The sequence below is a fragment of the Pelophylax lessonae genome, assembly GCF_965119305.1.
Source record: "Pelophylax lessonae genome assembly, chromosome: 1".
NCBI lineage: Eukaryota > Metazoa > Chordata > Amphibia > Anura > Ranidae > Pelophylax > Pelophylax lessonae.
In genome coordinates this window covers 86,379,898-86,399,150 of record NC_138768.1, presented here as the reverse complement: position 1 = coordinate 86,399,150, position 19,253 = coordinate 86,379,898, and the positions used below count along the sequence as shown (strand labels likewise).

The window sequence follows — 19,253 nt, the reverse complement described above, 5'->3', positions numbered from 1 at the left end:
AACATTCCTGTTTCCTACATTCTGTGGATAACACTCATGGTCCCTGCATTCTGTGGACACTGCTGTGTGTGTAATGTATTCCTTAACCCAGCATTGACTACAGCCCTCTGTGCGTTACATACTCCTGATACTTAAAACACTTTGTATCACACACCCTGGACCCCTGCAGTCAGTGTTGTGTATCCTAAACCTGACACTGACTGCAGCACTGCCTAACTCCAGTGCTCTGCATTACACACTCCTGTACTATATACACAATACTGTACATTACATACTTCTCACTAAAATTGATGGTCTCAACAGTTGCTGGTTGTTATGGAGTCCCTGACTATTTTAATGTTCTGAATGTGAACTTCTTCTTTAAGTTTAGAAAAAGCAATCAAAGAATATTTTTAGGTACAATGTAGCCTGGGTCTTGTTTCACGCCCCTTAAGCCCTCCTACTTCTAAGACTTTGGCCACACCCACAATTAGCCACACCACACGTATCCGGTTACTCCTTCCCTCAAGTGTCCCTTATTCTAAAGTTCAAATGTTGGGCGGTAGGACTAGGGAATGTCCAGCTATGGGAATTTAGCTGCTTTATTTGTCTTGAGGACTGACACAAAATAAAATTGTGAAAATCCAACATTTTACAGTTGTCACCAGAACAGTATTAGAGGGGGATCTCATCCAATGGGGACCCCAGTTCTAGCAACAATTGTCAGAGTGGAACCCCCTCACTAGTATCACCCTGCAAGGAAATATGTTGCCAGCACTTTGTTTTTGCTCCCTTCTTTAGATCCAGAGTGTACCCATTAAAGTGGCTCTAAAGGCTAAAGTTTTTTTTTTTTTTACCTTAAAGCGTAGCTCCATTTTTGTTGAGAAAAAAATGTCCCCTGTGGGTGATCTCTGTACATTGCAAGGATAATAACAACCTTTGTTGCAGATTCCTACCGTTTGTTATTCTAAAGTAATCACAGCTTGTTCCTCTGTGCCCCTGTGCCAAGTGAGTCTAATGGGAGTGGTTTCATAATTATCAATCAATTGTGCAGCAGCAAATCACTAATGAGGAAAGCTGCTGGGCCTGAATCCCTTTAGACGTGTTCCTATTGGGAGTATCTCACCAAAAATGAAATTTTTGTTGCGGGGATGCATGAAATCGGACATGTATCTTAGTGCAGACTTCTGGGAAAAATCGGTGAGCCAATCACACAAGCAGGAAATAATGTTTCTGGGGTGTGGTCAGTATACATTCTGTGTACAGAACAGCTCCAGGTAGCCATATTGCATTGCATTTTCAGAAAATTACAGCAGCTGCAGATTGAAAAGGAAAGGTTGTTTTTAAGAACATTTAACTACAATATGACTTGTGTCGCAACTGTATACGCTATATTATTTTTTCTTTGTTTGCTATTTTTTTCCCCATGAAAGTGGAGTTACCCTTTAATTCCTTCTCTGCATAAAGGTAAAAACCCTTCTGAGTGCAGCCCCTGCCCCACACCCTGCCTTATGCTTACCTGAGCCTGATCTTGATCCAGTGCTGTGCCTGAGAGCAGCTGCTCTCTTGGCTCTCTCCCTCCTCATAGGCTCAGAGACCGTAGCTGGTACCTTCGGCTCCCGCTGCTGTCAATCACAACCAATGTGGAGGGAGCACCAGGTGGAGCCAAGCCACTCTCCATCTATGGACACACAGAGCCAGCTCAGGAGAGAGCCAACATGAGTGTCCCCATTGCAAGTGGCTTGCTATGGTGGGCACTCAGCGGGGGGCAGAAGCCAGGAGGAGCTGGGGAACTGAAAAGAGGAGGATTAGGGCTGTTCTGAGCAAAAAACTATTGTACAGAGCAGGTAAGCATAACATGTTTATTTGAAAAATCTTTAAGGGTTTACAATCACTTTAAGGTCTTGTACACACGGCCACACAACATAAAAGCTGGGCGTATTTCCATGACAGGGAGCGCCAGGGGCTGTATACTGCTACCCACAGAATCAAGGCTGTGCACTGCCGGAACACTGTGCTGTGTACTGTACAAAGCTGGGGCTACATACAATTAGTACAACACACAGCAAGTGCATCTGTTGGTGCAATAAATACTATGTTTAGGCCAATTTGGTCCACACAAACTATTTAAAGAAATATTTAACATGGGGATTAGCTTTAGGTATAGGTATAGCTGTAATACTAACAATATTCCTCACTCCAGCAGTCTCCTGGCGCTTTGTAGTTTTCTCTGGCGCTCTGGGATGTCAGCGGGCCCTTGTGCTTCAAGCACAATGCAGAAATATTGGTCCTGCATTGTACGTTATGACATCAGAGTGCAACTGCTGGCAGGAGTGCCTTAGATAAAGCAGCCCATGGCTGTGAGGTCTAAACCAGGGTTGAGAACATTTATTTGTATTCTTACTGATTTAAAAGAGTCAAAAAGGAAATAATAGAAAGCGTACAGTTCATAAGGAGGTTGAGAATTCAGGAAGTATTAAAAGTAAAGATATAATAATGAAGGAAATAGGGAAATCCTTGCCCAGTGTGCAGAATACTTTGATATATTAGATGCCCTCAACCTATTTACAAATGTGCCCCATGCAAGTACACCCATGATCGGGATTATTGTAACCCTCTCATTAAATTTAGATGGCTGTGAGTTAGGGAAAACTATGCATTCGTTGCGATCTGTAGGTTTGAAGTAGACCTTAGTCTCCAACCTACGGTCAACAAGGAATATCTCCACATCTAAAAAAATGAACGTTCATTCTGCTCCAATTAAAATCCAGCTTGATGTTATTGCTATTGTCATTTAAATTATTCGCATAATTAACTAGAGAATCCTCCGCTCCAGCCCAAATGAAGAACAAATCATCTATGTACCTTCTGTACATGATGAGTTCTTCATGATGGGCAGCATATATAAAGCGATCGTCCCATTCCCCCATAAAGAGATTGGCGAGGCTAGGGGCGAATTTAGCGCCTCTTTTCTGCTGATAAAAAGGTACCATTGTACCAAAAATAGTTGTGTGCTAAACAATAGTCAAGCGCACAACTATTACTCAAGCGCACATCTAAGAAATCTTTTCTGGAAATCTGGGAGGTCACCTCTACTGCTGAAAGCCCAATTAAAAGCTGGATTTTATTTTTGAGCAGAATAAACGTTCATTTTTTAGATGTGGAGATATCCCTTGTTGACCGTAGGTTGGAGACTAAGGTCTACTTCAAACCTACGGATCGCATCGGATATCTTCCCATCCATACTGGGCATCACCAACAGTGGCTGGCAAACATTCCCAGAGGCCAACTACGCAGAGTAAGGAGGAACTGCACCACTGATGTTGATTTTCATGTCCAAGCACAAGTGATTAAACACTGATTTATTGAAAAGGGATATGATACCCAAGTGCTTGACAGGACTATAGCAGAGATTAGCACTCTATCACAGGATGATTGCTGAAGGGAACGTATCAGGGAACCAAAGAAAGATAATGAGTTTAGTTTTATTACCCAATATAATGCTCAGTATAAAGAAGTAGAGGGGGTGATCAAAAAACATTGGTCAGTCCTATGCATGGACAAAATTCTTGGTAAAGTATTACCTGCCACTCCCTCCTTCATCTATAGAAGAGGTCCCACGTTTGGGGATCAAGTAGTGAAAGAAATCTTAGATCCCCCTATAAAACCAAAGATGTTTTGGGATAACACTATTGGTTTCTTTGCCTGCCGTAAGTGTAGGTCATGTAAACAAGTTTATACCCATTTAAGAAATTTTACTACATTTACATCTTCTGTGAATGGCCAGACGTTTGACATAAAGGACTTTATGTCCTGTAACACCACACATGTGGTATATGGCCTCCAATGTCCTTGTGGCTTAATTTATATTGGGAGGACCAAACGTACACTGGCTATTCGGATATCGGAGCATATTGCGAATATTCGCAAGGGTTTTAAAGATCATAATGTATCCTTGCACTTTCGTCAATACCATAATAGGGACCCCTCTCACCTGAAGTTTTGGGGAATGGAGAGGGTAGACCCTATGTGGAGAGGTTCCAATAGAGTCAGAGAACTCTCTAAACGAGAGACTTATTGGATATATTTGACTGACTCACTACATCCTAAAGGGTTAAATATTGACTTGGATATAAATTGTTTTATCAGTAATTATTAATCTTCCTTATTTACTTATTAGGTCTGGTTTTAGTCTGATTTTAAATCTTTATAGGATATATTTTTTTTTTATATACATTTTATATACATATTTTTTCGTTTTTACTTAGTTATATATGTTTTATCTTTCATTCAGATGTGGTTGCCATTTACGTTTTTACGTTATCTATTTATCCAAAGATTTTGATGCATTCATTGGTGGTACAGTTTCTCGTATCACTGATGCCTGTTCCATTTTTATTCTAATTTATGTGAATTTACAGTGGGTACGGAAAGTATTCAGACCCCCTTAAATTTTTCACTCTTTGTTATATTGCAGCCATTTGCTAAAATCATTTAAGTTCATTCTTCTTCCTCATGAATGTACACATAGCACCCCATACTGACAGAAAAACACACAGTATTGTTGACATTGTTGCAGATTTATTAAAAAAGAAAAACTGAAATATCACATGGTCCTAAGTATTCAGACCCTTTGCTGTGACACTCATATATTTAACTCAGGTGCTTTCCATTTCTTCTGATCATCCTTGAGATGGTTCTACACCTTCATTTGAGTCCAGCTGTGTTTGATTATACTGATTGGACTTGATTAGGAAAGCCACACACCTGTCTATATAAGACCTTCCAGATCACAATGCATGTCAGAGCAAATGAGAATCATGAGGTCAAAGGAACTGCCTGAAGAGCTCAGAGACAGAATTGTGGCAAGGCACAGATCTGGCAAGGTTACAAAAATATTTCTGCTGCACTTAAGGTTCCTAAGAGCACAGTGGCCTCCATAATCCTCAAATGGAAGACGTTTGGGTCGACCAGAACCCTTCCTAGAGCTGGCCGTCCGGCCAAACTGAGCTATCGGGGGAGAAGAGCCTTGGTGAGAGAGGTAAAGAAGAACCCAAAAATCACTGTGGCTGAGCTCCAGAGATGCAGACAGGAGATGAGAGAAAGTTGTAGAAAGTCAACCATCACTGCAGCCCTCCACCAGTCGGGGCTTTATGGCAGAGTGGCCCGACGGAAGCCTCTCCTCAGTGTAAAGGCCCGTACACACGTACCGATCGTCGGCATACAAACGTCGGTGGACGAAGGATCTGCCGATTGTACGCGTGTTAGTATGGTGCCTCCGACAGATGTCTGCGCACAATCCGCGGACAAAAGTCTTTCTTGCAAACATGAAAATTTTTGTATGCCGACCCCAGAACGGACGATTGTTCGCCTGTCAGTACACAATTCGGCCGACAGACCGCAGATTTGCAAGACTGGGCATGCTCAGAAAATAGAAAACACAGGGAAAGTTAACCATTACATGACATCACTTCTGCAGTCGGCGGACAAAATTCTTGTGCTGTCCTTGTGCTGTCTTTGCACTTTTCAGCAGACACCGACATCCCGGGGAGAAAAGAGGAACATTTGTATGCCGACCATCGGTACGTGTGTACGGGGCTTAAGACACATGAAAGCCCGCATGGAGTTTGCTAAAAAACACCTGAAGGACTCCAAGATGGTGAGAAATAAGATTCTCTGGTCTGATGAGACCAAAATAGAACTTTTTGGCCTTAATTCTAAGTGGTATGTGTGGAGAAAACCAGGCACTGCTCATCACCTGTCCAATACTGTACCAACAGTGAAGCATGGTGGTGGCAGCATCATGCTGTGGGGGTGTTTTTCAGCTGCAGGGACAGGACGACTGGTTGCAATTGAGGGAAAGATGAATGCGGCCAAGTACAGGGATATCCTGGACAAAAACCTTCTTTAGAGTGCTCTGGACCTCAGACTGGGCCGAAGGTTTACCTTCCAACAAGACAATGACCCTAAGCACACCGCTAAAATAACGAAGGAGTGGCTTCACAACAACTCCGTGACTGTTCTTGAATGGCCCAGCCAGAGCCCTGACTTAAACCCAATTGAGCATCTCTGGAGAGACCTAAAAATGGCTGTCCACCAACGTTTACCATCCAACCTGACAGAACTGGAGAGGATCTGCAAGGAGGAATGGCAGAGGATCCCCAAATCCAGGTGTGAAAGACTTGTTGCATCTTTCCCAAAAAGACTCCTGGCTGTATTCGATCAAAAGGGGGCTTCTACTAAATACTGTCTTAAATTAAAGTTTCTGCTCAGACACTCGGTGGTTCAGGGGAAAAGATGGAGAGAGGGTCTCATAGCGTAGTAAGTTTAACGATGTTTATTTCCAAGTAAAAAGTAAAATTTAAACTCACATTTCAGTAGATAAGTACAAGCGTATAAGTAAAACACAGCCGCCGATGCGGTTCCAGTGTTCTCTCAGCAACTTCCGGCCTCGGCTGTAGACCAGCTAGTGACGTCACCACGGCGTCCTGACGCTTTGCGTAACCAATCAAGTTACTTTTTCAAGTAACTTGATTGGTTACGCAGCGCGTCGGGACGCCGTGGTGATGTCACTTCCTGGTCTACGGCAGAGAGTAACTTGATTGGTTACGCAACGCGTCGGGACGCCGTGGTGACGTCACTTCCTGGTCTACGGCCGAGAGTAACTTGGTTACGCAACGCGTCGGGACTCCATGGTGACGTCACTTCCTGGTCTACGGCCGAGACCGGAAGTTGCTGAGAGAACACTGAAACCGCATCGGCGGCTGCGTTTTACTTATACGCTTGTACTTCTCTACTGAAATGTGAGTTTAAATTTTACTTTTTACTTGGAAATAAACATCGTTAAACTTACTACGCTATGAGACCCTCTCTCCATCTTTTCCCCTGAACCACCGAGTGTCTGAGCAACAACTTTAATCTTAGACCAGCTTATGGGACCAGGACCTTGATTCCCATATTACCTGTGGAGATCTCGTCTCTTCCTGGGAAAGTGTTTATTTCCCCCAAAGGTCTGCAGGTTGACACGAGACACCTGATACGCCTATATGAAAGATAAGTGAGGTGAGCGGCCATTACACCTATTTTGAGGATTCTTTGCTCACTCACATTCGCACTGGGATCACTAGATATCGCCTGCTGTATTTGCACCTATTGTGAACTTTCCCTTTTAACATTTGGAGATCTATATTGGACTTATCCACCTATTTATATGGACCACGTTTTTTGAATATCATTTATTTCACTTTATACCACGTTTGATTATTGTTATCTTTCCTCATAATTTCGGAAGTTTTCACAGTGGTTTACCTATCATAGGGCATTGTGTACTTTTCATCTTAAAGAATATTTTTTTCATTTCACTTTTGGATTGAATCACTGCTATTTTCATCACTGAGTTTTAAATCACTTTTCTCACTACACTTGGAAGAACTTCTTTGGTTCACTCTTTATAAGGCACATTCCCTTTATTCCCTTCCAATTTATTTTTGGAGCTCGTGACCAGTTCTCCCACTTATAGAACCCGCGCAACTCGCTCCTTTGTTACAGGGCTATTTTGCATTTGCACACTCTTTAAAGCTGTTAGCAGCTCACTCTTCATAGGGCACTTTAAAAGTTTGTTTTATATTAATTGTTTCAGTCCGAGCGTTTGACCAGTTCTGGGTCTATAGAACCTGTACAATCGCTCATTATCTGCACATAACATATTTTACATTTTATTAATATTTCTCCCAGAGCACGGATCATTTTGATATTTAGTTCTTCGATCACTGCTCACATCAATTTAGCACCTTTGCACCTGGCACCTTATGCCTTCCACCTATATTTATTACGTATTTATTGCTTTATTGAGCTTTTGAAGAAATATCCTTCATATGTTATCTCTGCATTTTTTTTAAATACTGTTTATAGTGATGTATGGTTCACTGTTCTAAAGAGGTTTCAGCGCTGGTTGTTCTTTTATACCTATATCTGATCGTATGTGGTGACACTACAGAACTAGCTGCAGGGCCTCTGGTGCTCCATTTATCTACTTCTTTTCTCCGGCTCCCATTTCTCGTTTGGTAGCGCATAGATTTTAATTCATTACTAATATATGCCAATATGTATTCCGCTACACATTTTTGGAAAAAAAAAAAAAATCCTAAGAAGTGTAAATTGATTGATTTGCGCAAAAGTTATAACGTCTACAAACTTTGGGATAGATTTACTGACTTTTTATTTTATTGTTTTTACAAGTAATGTCAGTGATGAGCATTTTTAGCAGGACTGCGACATTGCGGCAGACAAATCTGACTTTTTGGGGACCAGTGACACCAATTCAGTGATCAGTGCTAAAAAAAAAATGCACTGTTACTGTATAAATGACCTTGGCTGGGAGGGGGTTAACGCCAGGGGCGATCAAGGGGTTAAGTGTGCTCCTAGGAAGTGCTTTCTAATTGTTGGGGGAGAGGATGCACTGGACAAAAAGAGATCTGTGTTTCAGCTTGACTAAAACATAAGCTCTCTCTTTTACTCCCTGACAGAACAGCGGCCTGCTTTGTTTACATAGGAAGACTGCGGTTCTGCCTTTCCTCCAAACAATCGGCGGGTGGCGATGGCCGCCAGACCCCCTGAATGGCTCCCACGGTGTCCAATCACAGCAGGAGCGGTGCTCCGGTAAAGGCGTGCGCGCCCCCTATATCGCGTGCACAAAATCTCGTACATGTACGTGATTCTTCGCAGCCGGGCCGCCCTGCTGCAGTATATAAGCAGTGGGCGGTCTGGAACTGGTTAAAAAAAGGGTCTACCTATGGTATTCATGAAGAAAAGTTGGATAATAAGCCTAATATTCCTTCCTCTAAAGTTTGGAGCTGAATTAAAATTTGGTAATGGGATTTTGGTAAAAAAAAAAGGTGAAATTATAAATACTTTAAGAGTTACTGAGATTAAGCAACCATGACCAAAATAAAGTTGCAAATGTTACATACATTGAATTCGTGAGAAGATGCTAAGGTTTGTTGGTGGAAAAGTTTGTTTGAATACAGTCTTAAACACTTAGGCTCCATGTACACGGGACGTTGTTAAAAGTCCCTTTGAATGCTGGAATTTTTAGGACGTTTCAAACGTCCGTTCGGTCGCGTTTGTACCCGCGTTTAGCGGGCGTTTGCGTTTAGAAGCGTTCCTAGAGGTCAAAAAAATTATTCCCCTTTAAAATGGAAAAATGCGAACGCTAAACGCGGGTCATCGCGTTCAGACGCGTTTGTGCGTTTGAAACGCCGGGAAACACACGTTCGAACGCAAATAATTGCGTTCTAAAAACAGTCCCTGAACGCAACTGCCTGCAAATGACTGTAAACGACCTGGTGTACATGGACAGATAAGATAAAATGTAGATGGGTTCAGGGGCTTCTGAAAAAAACGCCCAACTGCTCCTAAACGGCCATTTCCAGCGTCCCGTGTACATGGAGCCTTAAGGAGGATTTGGCTGCTCAATGACCAGGCCCTATTTTGCGATTCGGCAATGCGTGACTTTAATGCGTCGCTGTACCCAAACCAAATTGACGTCCTTTTTTTCCCACAAACAGAGCTTTCTTTTGGTGGTATTTGATCACCTGTGCGATTTTTATTTTTTGCGCTATAAACAAAAAAAAGCGACAATTTTGAAAAAATTACAATATTTTTCAATTTTTTTAATATGAAATTCTCAAAAAAATATATAAAAATCAAAAATGTTTTAACAATTTAGACTAATTTGTTTTCTGCTACTGCAATAAGCATATTTTGATTGGTTTGCGCAAAAGTTATTGCATTTACTAACTACGGGAAAGATTTATGTCATTTTTATTGTTTTTTTTTTTTTTACTAGTAATGGCGGCGATATGCAATTTTTTTTGCGGGACTGCAACCTTGCGGCGGACAGATCGCATCCCTAACTGACATTTTTGACACTTTCGGGGGTACCAGTGACATTATTACAGTAATCAGTGCTAAAAATATGCACTGTTACTGTAAAAATGACACTGGCAGGGAAGGGGTTAACATTACTGGTGATCAGTGGGTTAAATGTATCCCTAGGGGCATGATTCTGTCAGGGGGCGTGGCTTGTGAAGTAATCACAGAAACATGCGATCCTATATAGCAGGATCACATAGCCTCTGTGATCACTTCAGGGAGAATGACAGATGGTTGTGTTTACATCAGCCGTCTGTCTTTCTCTCTCAGCTGCGGGAGATCGCGAGTGGCTAACAAGCACTGGCTCCCCAGCTGACGAGCGGGGGCGGGAGCGCGTCGCCGGCGGTGCGCGCTCGCCCCCTAGAGTCTCCTGAGCGAGCGACGCAAGATAACGTCGCTTTGCCCAGGAGCGGCTGCCTGCCGCAGTAAAACTGCGGTGGACGGTTGTTATGTGGTTAAAGTGATTACTTATTTGGGTCTATTACTTTTTGAATTTGCAGAATTTCTGCTGCAAAGTTAGTGCTTATGATGGAATATTGATAATATTCATTAGTGTTTTATTTTGCTTATGATAGTTATATATTGCACAGTTAGGAAACCCAAGTTCTGAGTCAGAATATCTGCATGCCTAATGGACTTATGTTTGAATTAATGGAAGAATATTATTTTTAACACCTCCAATGGTTGAGGAATGCTTTATCTAGTAGTTTAGGTCATTCTGTGGTTATTCATGTTGGCTGAAAAGGGTGTCTGTGAAGGGTTAAATAATTGTTTAATATAATGAATACAATTTCAGGCTGTAGAGTGCTTCTTTAGGTTTGGTTTGGAAGCCGTTTGTTCTAAGCATATTTGAGAAAGTTATATAGTAAAAGTAAAAACTTAACATAAAAAGAGAAAAGTACTGCGCTAGTGAAAATCCAAAATCATGTATAAGCAGCAACTTATCTTGCGAGATACACACAATAAACAAAAAAACAGAAAACATAAAGTTGCGCTAAAAATAGTGCTAAAAGTCCATGTACAGTGCCTTGCAAAAGTATTTACCCCCCCCCCCCCCCCCTTGGCATTTTTTGTGTTTTAAGTTGGAGTTAACATGGATTGTTAAAGGATTTGCATCATTTAAATTACAAAACATGCCCACAACTTTGAAGATGTTTTTTTTTTTTTTTTTTATTGTAAAGCAAACAACAAATAGGACAAAATAAAAGAAAAAGTCAATGTGCATAACTATTCACCACCCTAAAGTCAATACTTTGTAGAGCCACCTTTTGCGGCAATCACAGCCCCAAGTCGCTTTGGATAAGTCTCTATAAGCTTGCCACATCTTACCACTGGGATTTTTGCCCATTCCTCCATGCAAAACTGCTCCAGCTCCTTTAAGTTGGATGGGTTGCGCTTGTGAACAGCAAGTCTGACCACAGATTTTCTATTGGATTGAGGTCTGGGCCATTCCAACACATTTAGATGCTTCCTCTTAAACCACTCAAGGGTTGCTTTAGCAGTGTGTTTGGAGTTTTTGACATCAGACTGAGCTTTTTAGTAAGGGAGGAGTTACTGCTCTAATCAATCTGATTTACTAAGTTTTGGGGGCCAAAAACACTCCCTTCTTTATCAGGGCTTGAGATATAAAAAGTGACTCTAAATGGTCAGTGCCATCACTTAGTATCACTCGGATTAGTCCCGAAAGCCCTACAGAAAAGGAGGAGAAGTGTGGGTCGTTTCAGATCCCCGGATCACTACACTGGCTGTGTGGGCACTGACCGCTCATCATCCACAGAGGTAAGTACAGTGGAGATCAGGGAGGTGGGTAAGGAGGCAGCAGGGTGTTCATATTTTCATTTTTTTCTGGGAAGGTGCTGTGTACTAACCGTTTATATGGCTTTAAGAAAGAACTTGCCTGTATGGCAATGAATTAGATACATTGGTAACCAGTAGTGCCGGCCAGTGTTGCTATCAATGCGATAATGCTGCCACAGTTCACTATTAATTCCCCTGATTCAATAACATCTTTCCCATACAGATGAAAATAGAAGAGCTCCTTCTTGAGTCCATATCTCAATCCACGATGAAGAGAGAGTGTTTTTGACTCCCAAAATGCATTGGATGTTTTTTTTTTTCCTGTGAGCCAATAAAATGATTTGGGTTCCTTACTAATCAGTCTGGCAGTACTTCTGTTGACGTTTGCTTTGGATGATTTTCACCAGAGGGTTGCCCCATTGTATTGTGAGCTGCATTGCCAGAACCAGTGAGTTCTTTGAATGATTACTCTGTTTTTGTAGGGGTTAAATTCTTACCGTCGGCCTCCCCCTCACCATACCTTGACTTTAGGGACCTGGAAGTCCTGCTCATTCAAACACACATACTGGAGTGAAGAGCAGAGACTTGTTTAATGGGTGTGGCTCATCATGTTAATATTTAAAAATTGGTGGATCGGACCATCTCTGCCCACCAATCAGATACAAATCTAAAGCATATTATAAGTGCACTAGATGACATGTTTCCTTTTTATTTAACCAATCCTAACAATACACGTATTATAACATATTAATTATTCGTGATCTATAGAATAGATTTAACTAAACATTTTCCATTAGACAGCTTCCTCTGGTTGTCTCGCTGCTAGGCTATTCTTAAAGTTATAAGTTCCTCATTTAGGTTTTTACTTTTACAGAAAATATAAAGTTGCGCTAAAAATAGTGATAAATGTCGATGAATATCAAACAGTCCGTAAGTGAAATAAAGCCAGATGCTCTGTAGTCACTTAAGCTAACCCATGGTGCTCTTGGAATCCTTTGGCATGTTAAAAAAAAAAAAACTGAAATGAAACAAAATAATCCAAAAAACTCAAAACAGAGATGATAGCTTTATTGTAGGCACTTACCGTGTAGTAGAATAGAGAGTTAAGATGTTAAATTTATGTTGGTTATTTAGTTGAAATGTTACACCAGAGCCAATGCCTGTATAAGAAAATAATAATGGGGATAATAAATTAGACTTATACTGCATAAAACCATAGGATGAGATACAAACCACCTACTACAGACTCCCACAATGACTGAAGAAATCACACTAAAAAAAACAACCTAGTCTCTCAGACATTCAGCAGAAAGTAATTTTAGCTACGAAATGCACAACAAGAGAACATGTTGCCAACAGTCGATCTTTATATGTTCCCAACACTATCCTTGTCATGTTGTTTTGTTTCTTGATTTATTGTGTTTCAATATTGATAATGAGAAATTACGTCTGGAATAGAGGCCATATTTTTTAAAAATTGCCTTAGGAAAAAATAAAAAATTATACACCCACACACACATATGCTGTATGTATACATGTCCATGTCACACCAGCAATCTTGTTGCTGGTGAAATCTCAACAGAGACAGGGCCACAAATAGGCCCTACTTGCATGTGTGCATTAACTTAATTCTTGCAGATTAGCTCACCAGTTAGCATACACCTTGCTCATCTAGCTGGCGAGGGGGGGGGGGAATACATAAAAATAGAGAATTTCTCTGCCTTGCTGTGTCTATTGTAGCAATATCGACTCTGGCTAGTTCTCTTCTGCGACGGGATCGTGACTAAAGCCCATGCCATGCCTCCTAAAAGACACCACGTTTCACAAAAAAAAAAAAAAAAAGACAAAATGTTAACAAGGGGCATGAATTCTGCTTGGCTTGTCTGCCAGCCCACAGTACAGCCCCAAAGACAGTAAATAGGAAGCAAGGGGTGTTATGCCCCGTACACACGTGCAGATTATCTGCAGACTTTTGTCTGCAGACTTACCTTTTCTATGTAGTGCAAGGGCCTGCCGGATTGCATACAAATTGAAAGTGTTTAGGTTTGACCTCATATTATATGGTTTTGGTAAGTCTGCAGACAAAAGTCTGCAGATAATCTGCACGTGTGTATGGGGCATCAGAGACCAACCAATTTGCCCATGCAGCAGATATATTAGTTTGCTCTGCTTGCTGTATCATCAAGAGAAGCAAGCTGTCTGGGCTATTACTCGGCCATAGAGGGAGCTGCAATTGCACTGCAGTTCTTCCTCCTGTTAGAGAGTTTAGGACCTTTTGTGTTAAATCCAGTTGACATTTTTTCTACATTATTCAAACGTATTGGCTGCCTTTTGCCTGTTTTCATATGTAATTACCATTAAAAAATGTTGGGCTCTCGAGGCATAAACAATTTATTACTCCCTTTATTACTTCGTTCACATGGACTTCTCGATTTGGATGGCCCGTTTTTTTTTTTTTTCGGGGGGGGGGGGGGGGCTGCTTTGTGGAGAGTAGCTGAAGCTAAGCCAAGACACATTATCCTCAATACATGTTAAGGATTTGTGTCCAGTGCTTCATCCTCACCTTTTAGTTCAACTAAAAACAATAAATAAATGCCAGGACAGAGCCTGAATCACAATGTACGTGAAGGGAATTGCTTGACTGCAAGTCCAATGTACATTCGCATGTTTTCTTGATCTCTGCATTGATCTGAGACTCACCATCAATCTGCCTTTGAAGTATGCTGACCACAGGTAGAAGATCTGGAGATGTCATCATTCGTGTGACCAAAGAATCATCCAGCTGCTCGAGGCCAGGACCAAACATGGCAAACCGAGGTTCCCCCTGCGTGACCAGAGACTGAAGGAATGATGTTACTGCTCCATAAATGGGGTTCTTGGACCGCATGGATTTTCTGGTCTTTGGGCAGCTCCTCAAGTAGCTATTAACAAGGAAAATCAGACAGTTAGGACTTTCTGTAAAAATAAATGGGAACCAGCACATACATGACTCTTCAATGGACCACTGCACTACGACACGCCTACAAAACACACCAATTGTTTGGCGTTATGGGAACAAACGGTCAAAATTACCCTCAGGTGGCACCTGACGCCCTCCAAACTAGCTTTGTACTATCACCACTCGTCTACCCTCTGCTGGAGGAACTACGGAAATCTGGGGAACATTTTACATATCCTATGCCTATGGGACTGTCCAAAACTCCAATCTAACTGGTGTGAAATATTCCGAATTATATCCGAGATATCTCACGTAACCATTCGACCCTCTCCAGCTCTTGCTCTCTTAACTCTAACAATCGAAAACTATCCTCCAGCCTCCAGACACTCCATTACTCACACCCTCTTGGCGGCGAGGCGAACTCTTACCAGAAATTGGAAAAAAGTATTGCCCCCTCCTGCTACAGACGTTCTGGACTTGATCCATGAACATTGCTCGTATGAACTAATGCTTTTTCATGTTGCCAGGAATGGAAACGCTCGCTTTATAGGCTGGTGTTTCATCTAAAGTCCCAATTTGCCTTTACCATCTATATTACTGGGATGGGGGTGTGTGTCTCCCAGCTCGTCATTTTTTAGTTTGCACCCTATGGCTTTCACATAGCCATTCGTTTTTCAATACAAGTCATGGCTGGGACCACTTTGGGGGAGGATTGGGCCACCTCCAAGCCCACCTGTTTCCCATCCATCCATTAGCATTCATGTACTCCCATGTTGGAGACACTAAGTAGACACTCAGTTTGAGTAGTGTTAGGTAGTGTTAGGACTGCAGGATACACAGGGTGCCTTGGAGTGGCCTGCAGCTTATACATGCGTTTGCAAATGTGTGTTAACTAAACCCCTGTTTTTAACCTATTATGTTTATATAGGTTTATTTGGCTTGTCAGCAGACTGGTGGGTAATTATAGCAAACTAAGGGCCGGTTGGTTTACACACACACACACACACACACACACACACACACACACCTTCTTTAATCCCCTTTTTCTCTTCAGTTCTGCTATGAACTAATGCTTGAGGGAAATATCAAACATCCCTCTCCTTGTGGCAACCTTGGCTACTGTGGTACCTCAAAAATAACCAAGCAACTCTCCCATAGCGCATTATAGAATATGTCAGTATTAGCTACTGATGTCTGCACATTGTTTTCTATCAGTCACTTGATGTCTCTTGGGTTTCTGTAACTAGCTGCAAGTTACAAGATCACTTTACACGGATACTGTTCATACGTTGTAATATGACCAGTTATTGTTATTCATTATCTGTATTGTAAAACCTCCAATAAAAACTAGTGAAACATAAAAAAATAAATGGGAACTAAAAATCTGAAGTTCTTATTCAGAATTCTCATAAAAATAAAAAAAAAGGGAAAAACAGCTTGGCCAGTTATTAAACTTACACAGGCCTAATGACCTCCCCATGTGACAATATTTAGACATGAGGATTGGTCGCTCAGACCCAACCACTGCATCTTAAAAGGAAGGTCACATAACCCCATACCTGGAAGTACTGCCTCCAACAAATAAATAAAGTGACAAGGGAGAGTATCAAAGGTGGGTAGTAGTGGGTGGGTGAGAACTTTTAAGAAAACCTGTCACTTTTTCCTGAATGAGCAAACTAGTAGATTCTCTTTAAATTCAGCCTAGCCCCAAACTGTAAACCTAGACATTATCACAGCAAAACCTATCAAAATAAGCCCCAAAATTATATATGCAAAAAAAAAAAAAAAACATTTTTGTGTTGAAGATCACACCCCCAACAGAGAGCCCCAGTAATCAATTTGGAGGGGGACAATGCCCCCCCCCCCCGATAAGTGGTTAGTCTGACCATACCCCAACTCCTGTTTATTCAGCAGAGTATACACTTTAATAAAGTAGTCCTAAGACAGTGGTGTTTTTGGGAAATGTGGCTGCATATCTGACCCCATTCTATTTTTAATGGGCATCTTAACAGTGCAGTATAGGGGGAATAAAAAGAAGGGAAATAAAGAAAATTTTTTTTCTTTAGACATCCCAAAGCCACCTTGCCATGTTCTTCTGCGTTCAGCACGTCCACGATTGTCAGATGCCTATGTCCCCCCGGTGTAGTTCCATTCAACCCTTGCATTAGTAAGAGACTTAGCATTTATTTAGGGTTCGGAGGATGGAGCTGGAGCATACGGTGGGGAGAGGCACCGAACAATCCTGGAAGTGTTGAATGCTGAAGTGTCTGACAGAACTCCTCTACTGCAGGGAACTTTCATCTGGAATTTCTACCAGTCGAAATGATCGCTTTAACTAATACAGTAAGGGCCAGCAGGTTACTCTTGCATAAGAACTCACATGGACATAAAGTTGGCATCCATCTGCTCGGATTCAGACAGGCAGGAGTTCAGGAGAGTAACATCCGGCAAGCTATGGCAGTCAATGGATGACCAGGTGGGAAGATCTCGCAGCAAGAAATATTTCCATAGAAGACGGTCTTGCACCATTTCATTCCAGTAACGGTTTGTCATTCCAAGCCTACACAGGTCTTGTGGGGTGAGGAATGATAACATATACAGCTGCATGTCAACCTGTAAAAAAAAAAAAAAAAATTAAAAAAAAATCTGGTTCATATAATTCAAGGTGGATATAAAAGAAAAACCAGTTAGGCATTTATTTAACCACTTCCCCAAATGGACGTACCCACACGTCCTTGGGTTTCAGTGGTAATACCAGGATGATACCTGCACCTACATAAATCATCCCAGTATCATTTTTTGCAGCCGGCAAGGAGGACAGGAGCGATGCGGCCAGCGCAATGGCTGCATTGTACAAATAGAGAGGAACTGGCGTCGTTCCCCTCTCTCTGCAACCATGGAAACCAGCAGCGAAGAGTATTCGTCACTTCCAGTTCTGCCCTTTGTTTACCTGGCCACCAGCAGCCAGAGAAACAGCCGATCGGACCGATCTCGGTCTGATCGGCTGCATGGGGGGCCAGAGGAGGGTTTTTGGGTCCAACAGAGGACCCGTCATGGCCCACGCTGTCACAAGGGATGCTGTTCATCCCTTGTGATAGCGATGAAGTTATAAATGAATATAATATAAAAAAATATTGTCACGAACAGCAGAGCGAGAGGAATAATTCTAGCAACAGACCTCCTGTGCAACTTTAAGGCTCCATTCACACCTGGGCATTTTTGAGCGTTTTTCAGCTCCAAAAACGCTCAAAAAAACGTTCCAAAACGCCCAACAAGTAAAACCCCATTCATTTAAATGGCCCCTGTTCACATCTGAGCGTTTTAACGCCTGAAGCAAAACGCCTGTAGCTGAAAAAAGTACATGAGCTTCTTTTTAGGGTGATTACCAGCGTTTTTGATAGATGTCAATGCCTGCCTTCAAAAACAAAAACGCCTGAAAAAAACACCTGAAAATTGCGGTAAAAAATGCGAAAACGCTACGCTCAAGTGTGAATGCAGCCTAAACAGGTAACCTGTAAAGGCGTTTAAAGTGTTGCCTTTGGAGAATTTTAAGCACTGTCGTTTTCCGTCATGCCATGGGCAGACCCAATTTTAAAGCGGGACATGTTAGGTATCCATTTACTCAGTGTAACCTCTTTCACATTAAAAAAAAAAAAAAAAAAAAATTGGGCTAACTACGGTTTTGTTCTTTATTTTTTTTTTTTATTCATGAAAGTGTTTTTTTTTTTTCCCCAAAAAAAGTGCGTTAGAAAAAACCAGTTCGCAAATACCAAAAAATAAAAACAATGTGATGTCAGCGCTGAATTAGTCAAATGACAGCTGCGTGCAATCAGTGCAATCATACCAACACTTATATAGACAGCATAAGAAATATATTGCAGCGCTGTAAGTGCATTCAAAAATATTGTATAGAAAAAAAATCTCTATTGTGAATAATATAGAAGTGACGAGTGTCCTTAAACACAAACAAGTGTCCTTTATATCAAATCCAGGTGCAAATAAATAGTTTCAGGTGTCACCTGTGATGTCGTGCCTTTACCATATAGCTGAAATGCAAACTCACCGGAAGCCGTTGCGGTCTATATTACAGGACAGCAACAGCGCCTCCAGCTACTAATGTTCTTCCTCTCTGGTTATCAATGGTAATCAAAAAGATGTAATAGATCTCCCAATCTTTAAGATGAGGCCATCAGGGAACTCTCAACTGACCAGGTGGGAAAAATCACCACATAGTCTTCCATATGCCTTTTCGCAAACTCAAAAACGTGCCATTTTGTTTTTTGCTGAAAGTAATGGCTTTCTTCTGGCCACTCTGCCATAAAGCCCAACTTTATGGAGCGCATGGCTTATTGTCATCCTATGTACAGATACTCCAGTCTCTGCTGTGGGACTCTGCAGCTCCTCCAGGGTTACCTTCGGTCTCTGTGCTGCCTCTCTGATTAATGCCCTTCTTGCCCGGTCCGTGAGTTTTGGTGGGCACCCGTCTCTTGGCAGGTTTGCTGTTGTGCCATGTTCGTTCCATTTGGTTATGAAAGATTTGATGGTGCCCCTGGGGATCATCAAAGATTTGAATATTTTTTTTATAACCTAACCCTGACTTGTACTT

General features: G+C 41.7%; 1 protein-coding gene across 1 annotated transcript in view; it reads right to left on the bottom strand.

The window, feature by feature from the left end:
• The window catches only part of FBXO4 (F-box protein 4), a 68,438-nt gene that overhangs the window by 24,922 nt on the left and 24,263 nt on the right, over positions 1-19,253 (bottom strand). Inside the window, exons 2-4 of the mRNA XM_082243368.1 lie at positions 17,028-17,260; positions 14,410-14,630; positions 12,794-12,869 (exon numbers count right to left, since the gene is read on the bottom strand). Coding sequence (XP_082099494.1) covers positions 12,794-12,869; positions 14,410-14,630; positions 17,028-17,260 — 530 coding nt within the window. The remainder of the gene's footprint in view (positions 1-12,793; positions 12,870-14,409; positions 14,631-17,027; positions 17,261-19,253) is intronic.